The sequence below is a fragment of the Pempheris klunzingeri genome, chromosome 1 (assembly GCF_042242105.1).
Source record: "Pempheris klunzingeri isolate RE-2024b chromosome 1, fPemKlu1.hap1, whole genome shotgun sequence".
NCBI lineage: Eukaryota > Metazoa > Chordata > Actinopteri > Acropomatiformes > Pempheridae > Pempheris > Pempheris klunzingeri.
The window spans coordinates 30,492,116-30,500,923 of NC_092012.1; the positions used below are offsets into that span (position 1 = coordinate 30,492,116).

General features: G+C 41.4%; 1 protein-coding gene across 1 annotated transcript in view; it reads right to left on the reverse strand.

The window, feature by feature from the left end:
• sh3gl3a (SH3-domain GRB2-like 3a) overlaps positions 1–5,221 on the reverse strand; it is a 32,288-nt gene extending 27,067 nt beyond the window's left edge. The window contains exon 1 of the mRNA XM_070833734.1: positions 5,065–5,221. Coding sequence (XP_070689835.1) covers positions 5,065–5,109 — 45 coding nt within the window. The 5' untranslated portion in view covers positions 5,110–5,221. The remainder of the gene's footprint in view (positions 1–5,064) is intronic.
• Positions 5,222–8,808: the final 3,587 nt, after the last annotated feature.

Sequence of the window (8,808 nt, forward strand, 5' to 3'; positions counted from 1 at the left end):
CTTACACCTTCTCACATTCACACTGACACAGTGTTACTGTTCTTATACCTATCTATCTATTATTGAGGATCTTACAAGTGTAACCATTAATAAATTATAGTAATCAATAGTATAAAATAAAAACATACTATATTAGCATCCTAATGACTACCATTAGTCTTCTGATGCATCCTGTTATCATCTACACTCAAAAAAAAAACCACTAAAAACTGTGACAAACTAAATCGAATGACGAATTCTGTTCCGGTTTCAGACCTCTACATCGCTGCTCGCACCTCAGATTTTCTCAGTGATTCAGACAGGCCGGGTTTTCTGGCCAGAACTCTTAAATCACCACATTTCTTGGATCAACATAACAAAGAAGTTTAATTGCTCCTTACAACCGCAACTGTCTTCTCTTCATTGGCCGAAAAATCACATCAAGAGGATAAATATGTCAAAACTGTCAGTACTGATCAGCTCGGGCAAAATGAGGCCCCTGGACAGAGAAATGGAGTCTGACTATCAGGGTAGATAAACTGGGATCAATCAGTATTGCAAACCCATCTTGAAACTGTGATTTATCTAAAAGAGCCATAGATTATATTCCACTACTTTCTCCCTGTCCTTTTTCCAATAATAATGGATAATGGATTCAGATATGGTTCGAATAAACAGGAAGTGACAGTGTTCCCCCTCCCAGTTATCTTCTGCTGGTTCAAAGAGATTTATACATCTGGTCATCACCCCGGTCATCGTCCCATTTCCACCTCAGGAAGCAGGTGAAATACCAAACAATATTTTTGACTTTTTTTTTTGCAAGGGTGACGAGTCTGATCGGTACAGTCTGGCTGTTATTTTCAGGTATTTTCTCACTGCGTTCGCAGCTGCAGGAAATGACGAACGCTTTTTACACTCTCTGCTTTGACTGCTCGTCACCACATGACTCAGAGAACAACATGCAGGAGTTTGTGAGATCAAACAGGTGCAGAGGAAAACCAGGTAGAGCGGAGGTACTTTCATGAGAAGTCACTGCGCACAAAAGACGTGCAGTGAATAAAAAAGAAGTGAGAGTGGATAACGTCCCTATGTTAGAGACCAGGCCACATGATATCTCATAAAACAGGCTGTGAAAGAGACAATGCATGTGCAGCTCTGCGTACTATACGTAACTATACTGATCAACGTGTGGAGAGGAGACACACAAACAGGAAGTAGCGGGTTGACATTTAGCTCATGCACACGGGAATAACTCCACGAGCAATCAGATAAATAATGACGTTCATATTTTCCCGCATGAGCCCAGATGCTCAGCATTCAATTTCCTCTCCGCTGTGAGGGGAAAAGACGGAGATAGCCTCAGTTAGACAGTAAATGTCTAATGTGTGGCCTGATCTATGATTCACCCAGATGCTTGTCTACGGTCATTATCAACGTCAGCACTCTCTATTTAGTTAGATAACTGGCATGGGAATTTAAATGACACATAAGGCATTATCATTCATTACCTGAAGCAATTAGAGGGAATTTCCACTAGGAATGACGTAGGGGTTGGAGGGCTGTCAGGAAACATTTCACCAATATAATGTGCAATTAAACTGCATCTGTAAATTCTTTAATAGATTATTTACCTAAATAGCAGAAAGATACCTGCATTAACATGCCCCAGTAACTTACTGGGATTCTGCACAGTATCTTGTTTAAGGCGAGCATTGCTGGAACAAAAGACTGAGCTGCCTGCCTGCTTCCTACTTTTGCACCACTTTCAGCACATAGAGCCGTCCGTGAAGATGAGCCATGGGAGTGTTGTCTGCCACAGCAGGTTAACATTGTATTTCCCACAGGCAGTGGAGGATGAGCAAGTACCAACGCCAAGGGTTTCAATTAACGCTGCTTCATCGCCTTCCTCTTCTATTTCCTCCTCGCCGTAGACCGTTTTAGTCAAAACTACACAAACTTCAGCTTCTCTCGCACTCAGTCTTCTGAAACAATGACTAATAGGCTTCAAACGCTGTGTATGGTGCTAGATAACTCTAGCTATTTATTTGGCTCACTGCATGCTCACTTGCTCATAGTTTTGGTAGAAAAACGTGGTGTCCACAGGGCCATTTACAAGTGGATCACCACCACCAGTGGACTGTTTGCAACATGCAATATTGGTTCAGCTCAGTGACTGCTGTTATCACCATTGTTGTGTTAATGTAAAGTGTTTTTGTTTTGTCTGCTTAGGCTGAATTCTGCCATACTTTCTATTTCCTCGTGTGCTCCTAAATACATTTTACAGTTCGCCCTGTGTCATTCAAATGTGGGTCATAGTTAGTGATAACAGTAAGGCAGCTATGGTAAAAATAAAAACACTGCTGGTCAGTCACATTTGACAAAGTTTGAAAATCCTACGATGATACCTAATGATGCTGGAGCTGCATGAGCTAATGTTAAAATTAGCTTCCAGACTGACAAGACAGACTGCTTCACAGCTCTGAGTCCCACAGGCCTGTTTCAAAGTTTCAAGGAAACCATGTTAGAGAAATGATTAAGTGAGCTTTAAAGACAAACGAGGAGATTCTGAAAGCTCTATCTGCCGCTTGTCTGTTATTTACACTCTACAACTACCAAACAACTTGTGACATGCGGCTATTTCCTAGATGATTTAGCGTATGTAGAGATACACTAATCCAAAGCATTATGCTGCTTGTCTAGAGCAGCAAAGTAACACAGTCAGTTCTTGTTTTTGATCAAGCATAAATATGATAGACAAATCCATGAGATGGTCATGAGTCGCTCTTATGTTCTTATGATGCATCACAGTTCTCTCCTTTTAACTGCACCTTATATCCTGTATTACTACATATACTACATAACCTGTCTTCATGTCTACAGTTACACATTGGGAGCTGGAATCTTTAGGTGACTAATTATCGTGTTATGTAGCCGAGAAGACGGGTCCAGGCCTGTGCACATGTGAGTGAGCCAGTATTCTTCGACTGCAGTGCAAGAAAAGCAACTGTAAGTGCACTACTTAATATCTAACCAAAGGTCTATCGCTACAGAACTGAGCATGTCAGTCTGACCATAACGAGCTGAAAGAAGCTAAGAGCTCCTCAGAGCTGGGGGGGGGGGGCTTCAGAGTTTCTCATTCTCATCACACTGAGCAACACTTTTTGCATTACAAATAGTCATTTGGCCTAATGTTAAGGTCAAAACATATATAATAACCACTTTAAACACCCAACTTGATGGGTGCTGACAAACTTGAGACTTGAGCCCAGCTTAAGGCAAAGGTAGGATTTGCTTAGTTTCATTCTACACTGATTATTAGCTCGCCATGCTAATACAGCCCACTGACGACACTCCTTCTCGATCGATTCCCACTGAGCATTGCATAAGTACTTGGAGCGCATGTCACACTTACGTGCATTTTATTGGCACCGTCAGATAGAGAAAAACGTCTACCCGGTTCTCCGTCAGGCAACAGAACGCCTCTACGTGGTCTCTCCACGCCAAATGCACCAGCGGGCTACATGTGTGGTAAAGGAACACCTAACAGATGGACAACACGCCTGTGATGATAACCTCGTGCCAAACTCCATTCTAGCCCACTGGTGTTGACTGGCAAAGGTTCTTTAAAGGTTCAATCAAAGCTTGAGACACGTGTAAATGTGACAGCTGCACATCCTCATACATACAACATATTTAACATTATACTCATGTATGTCTGGGTATGATACTGCCCCATTCACTATAAGTGAAAATAGACATCATCTGTGACCAATGCCTAAAGACTAATCAATTTTCTTATGTGTTCCATTAGCTTCAGTACAGACTGTAAAACAGACTTAGCACATCAACCTTAAAAACATGATCCAGAGTGGTCCGTAGCTGCTGCACCCCCAGCAGTCTGTCGGTGTATATATGATGTGCTGTGTAATTTTGCTAGTGTGTGTTAATATCGCTGATTTTTCTGTGACCACCTGATGCATATAGTTTGTGCTACTGTATAACAGCATGGCATCATTCAGTGACATCAGAACATCGGCAGGAAAAGTGTAAGTGAAACCAGATTTAAACCGAAACTGTAAGCATGGAACAAGTTTACTTGCACTGCGTAAATTATCATGATGATCAGGTTAAAAGAGACTCTGACTTCAGGCTAAACATACCTCACTAACCCATTAATCTTGCTCCATAGCACACTCATCAGGAGATCCACTAGGCGGTGTTTGTTTCCAGTGTTATCTAAATGCTAGAACTGGTTCCCACTTACTCACAGCCGCCCACCACGGCGTGTTTTGGTGGCAGGAGGCTGTGGGAACAAATGGACTTTAATGAGTTCATTAAAGAGTAGTGGATGCGCCCAGATCCATAAGAGGGCCTGCTGGCTCAGTGTTTCTGATGGCTCCATGTCAGCCCACCTGCCTTTAAACAAGTTTACTACACAATGCTGGTGCACAGAAGACAGAGACTCTTAATAGCTACTGTAATAACGTCGTTTTGCATTAATACTGGGCTTACAATAGAAGATGTTACATTCAAATATTAGGATATTTTCAATAAATAAAGATATTCATGAGGAATTTCACTTTTCTTATAGCTTTTGCCCACCCTAGAATAATGAGAGTTTTTCCTGGTGATACTAGCTTGGGGACAACGACAACAACACCTAACATTTGAAATGTTATTAAAGTGGTGTGTTGCAAGGTGAATAATTTATACGCCAATAACTACGCCGAAATATCATTGGGACTTCAGTCTCTCATACACATACTTTAAACAAGACAAATGACGAATGTGTGTTTGTTAATATGCGAGAATACGTTTAATTTTGGGAACTTTCAACGGAGTTTGGTGTGACGCTGTCTCCGTACGAAGCGAACTTATCTGGATGAAAAAGTAACATTACACAGATAGCTTATGATGACACGAAATAGCTTGTGAATTCGCCATGGCTGTCAAATAAAATAATTTAAAGCTACTTTTCATGTCTCCGTATCACCTGCGGGCTGATTCCGTTTACCGTTGCCCGCAAACACGATCCACATCCAAACAATTGTTGTTATGAACGACCGATAACAGGCGCCTCCATACCTGGCTGGCTTTGTGGAACTGTTTCTTCAGCCCGGCCACAGACATCTTCCACGACCGTGTAGAGCTTCACCTCTGGAGAAAATGTTCGGTAAATCACAGGATAAATCGGGGGAGAAATCTACGGTAAAGAAAGAGCCAGGCGACTCCACAGCGCTGCACTCATCAGTCACCGCCGTTCAAGATTGCAGCGAGACCCGAGCTGAGTCAAGTTCACGGAGAAGAGCTCGACACAACCGGAAGTATCCGTATTATCTTAGAAATAAAAGTCTCAACTTCACCACTGAAAATTGAAACTTTTTTTTATTTCTAAAATTACGTTTCTTCTCATTCAAAATGAACAGTAAGAAAGTGAAATTATACTGTCGCGACTTCAGTTTTCTTAAGTATTCTAAGTATTAGTTTAAGTATTTGTATTAATATAGTATTAATATGTTAAGTATTAGTTTTCTCAGTATTTTTTATTTTTTTTATTTTTAGTCCTGAGTGAGACTTCCACCACAGATCTCCCCCACAATGTCTAACTGCTATCAGGTCGTTCACTTTTTACAACTTCCTTGACATCTTTTTTGTTTTAAATAAAGGAGGACACACAATGCCAACGTATCAAAAAGAAACCTTGATAGAACCTCATAAGGCCTTAAGCTGAATAGCACATAATTACATTTGTTCTTTATATTGATATCAAGTACAAGGCGAAGGCCTATCGGCCCATTTCATGTGTCATTTTCACCACACTAATGTGTTAAATGGTTGTGAGGCATCGGTCAGTCGTGGTCTTATTTTGAAAGTGCAAAGCGGAAAAGCAGCAGACGTGGTTGAGCTTTCTTCATCAAGTGGCGGAGGAGGAGAGGGTTTCCTGAATCGCAGAGATGTCGCCACCTCTCCAACCCCATTGGCTGACAGCTGCTCGTGCGGAGGAGACTGTAGCGTAAAGTAATGATGACTTCAAAGGCGTCGGAAATATGAGTAATACCGACTGAAGGCAAAAAGGTACCATGGCTGAATAAACTTTATAGCTTGTAAAAAAAAGACTGAACAGTAAACAGAGAACAGACACGACTGCTGAGTGACGTACAGACATCGTTTCTCTGTGATTTTTATTTTTTTTTTTACAATAAAATATATTTGCATATTAATTTTGGATTCTGGATTATTGGATGCATTAATCCAGTGTTTCGTATTTCAAAACTGCAATATAATCTCAAACTGAATGCAGGAAAAGCACACTTGCAATGAAGTGAGAATGAAGTTAGCATAAAATTCAAATATTCAAGCACAATACAATAAAACCTTGGACAAACTGCAGGTTCAATGCTTATGTAAATGTATTATGACCATAATTCTCTGCACAGAGCATGTGCCACTTCTCTGCACTATGGCAGCCATACTATTACATTACTAGTCTGTAGTCTTCAGCTTGATTCTCAGAAAAAAAAATGCATGAATGTCTGCATCTCATGAATGAACAAAGTGTTAAACACACCTTTGCAAACTATCTCGTCCCCATAATATGAACGTAACAGAATTCAAACTGCGTCTCCGTCAGTGCCAATTCCTTGCATCACTTCTGGTGCATCCATCTGTAACCATGACACTGGCCAGATGCCACATGTTTCCTGCTTAATCACAGCTGCTGCCGTCTCTTCTATTCTTGCTATGCTGAGGCTGGTTCTATGCTCTCAAGGGAGCGCTCGCTGAAGAATCAGAGAGCAGATGAGATATTTCATCTGTTACAGTGTTACGCTTCAAGTAGTCCTCAGTGTGGCCACAAACCTGATCTAGCTATCTTCATTTTTTTCTGTGTGTATCTTTTCAGCTGAAAAATAAATATGCGGTTTCATAAAATCTGCTCCCCCTCTTTTTTGAAAATATACATGAAGACATAAAATTGAAACAATTTTAATTAAATAATTATCTTGATTGATTATGCAAGTTATGTTAACGGCAGCTTAAATCGCTCAAATCTCCTGATTCTATAATGGTCTCTCTGGCTTTGTCACATTTCTAGCTACCCACCTCCACCTCTGTAGTTTCTCTGCTCCTGCAGCCCCCTCACTGCCATCCTGACCTCAGTCTCCCTCTACAAACTTTGCCTTCTCATTTGCCTCCCCCCTTTTTCATGCTCACTAGTAGATTAGACTCAACAGTATTATGATTCTGCTGCCCCCTTGTGGTACAATATTGCTTTGCAACTCATCAAAAAGGATTCAGATGACTAAAACTCAGGTTGTATCCAAATGACCTCCCAACACACCCGAACCCAGCATATTTTCAAAATCTCTGTTACACTATATTATGTAGGCTACATCCTGCTGTACTTCTCCAGGAGAGCTTTAAGATTTTTTGAGCAAAAGTAGTTACAGGAGCGTTCTGTGGTGTCTCCTCTAACTGCTCCTGGCCAATGAATAGTTCAGGACATAACCAGTTGTAAAATCAGAACTTTTCACACCTGGATGAAGCCAGGCAGACGTAACACTGTTAATCGCTGAGCTGGATGTGGATTTTGCTACCTTCAAAGACAAGCTAGCCGTTCCCCACATGTTTCCAGGCCTTGTGCTAAGCTAGGCTAACCAGCTTGCACACCTGAGAGTGGCATCTGTTTTGTCATTTAACAATTTAACAAGAAAGCTAAGAAAAACACATTTCTCAAAATGTCTAACTATTCCTTTAAGACCAGTGTGGCACAGTGGAAGTATGTGCTAAGTCTTACACAGCTTGTTCATCATGTTAATGGAAGTTCTTTAAGCATTTAAGCATTTGTTTTACAGTTAATGAGTGGATGCAGAGATCTGATGATGGTGCCTGTTACTTAACTTGCATGGCTGGTTGATCTGAGAAGGTTTTAACTTGGCGTTAAACAGAGAGAACGTTACACCAGCCATGTAATAATGAAAGTGAGGACAAACTCAATGAGTGATTTGCACACAGCTGCAAAAATGTGTCAGATTTGAACGGTCTTGAGTCTCCATAAAAAGAAGCACTGCTTGCTGGGCCTTGTTGTAGACAGCAGAGAAAGACCAGACTCTATATACTACATATCTTAATGATCAAGGATCTAAAGGCCCCCACCTGCTCCACAGCCTGCCCCTTCTGGCTTTCAGATGTTAGCCCTCCCCACAAATGGTTAAAGGCATCATTAGGGCCACTACGGCTGTATTTAATTATTAAACACTGCACAGATACTGAAGTTAATAATGAAGTTATCGTCATTTCCTTGTGTTTAGTCTAGCTGTGACTGCTGTGCCACACCACAGGGGGGCAGTACAGGTCTGCAGAGGAGCAGGTGTGGAGGTGAGTAGAGATCTGGGCTCCAGCAGCAGGGGGCAGAGTAGCAGGAGCCCCCACTCCTGTGCTGGCATGCCCGCTGTGGTGGAGTTAGACCAGATTTTAATTTGTGTACACAGCTGAATTAAAGCTGTAGGATATTAAACTGGTTCTGGGAGGCCAAGGGCTGTGAGTCAATGGAAATCTACGAAATAAATGTGTTATTTGGTCCAATGATGTTTTTGGTAATTGCATATAACTTCACTGCTCACACAATGGTGGATGTGATTACTATAAAAAGGATAAAGTGACTTTCTTTCTTGGCAGGATGCACTAATGTCTTTGATGAACATGTTACAATCCAGAGAAGAAAAAAAAAATCTTGTAAAACTGAAACTTTCACTTGGGCCTGTCTCCTCCCGCCCCCTTCCTCCTTCCCTTTGCTTTTCCTCCTCTCCACCTCCTCCCTGTCTTCCTCCT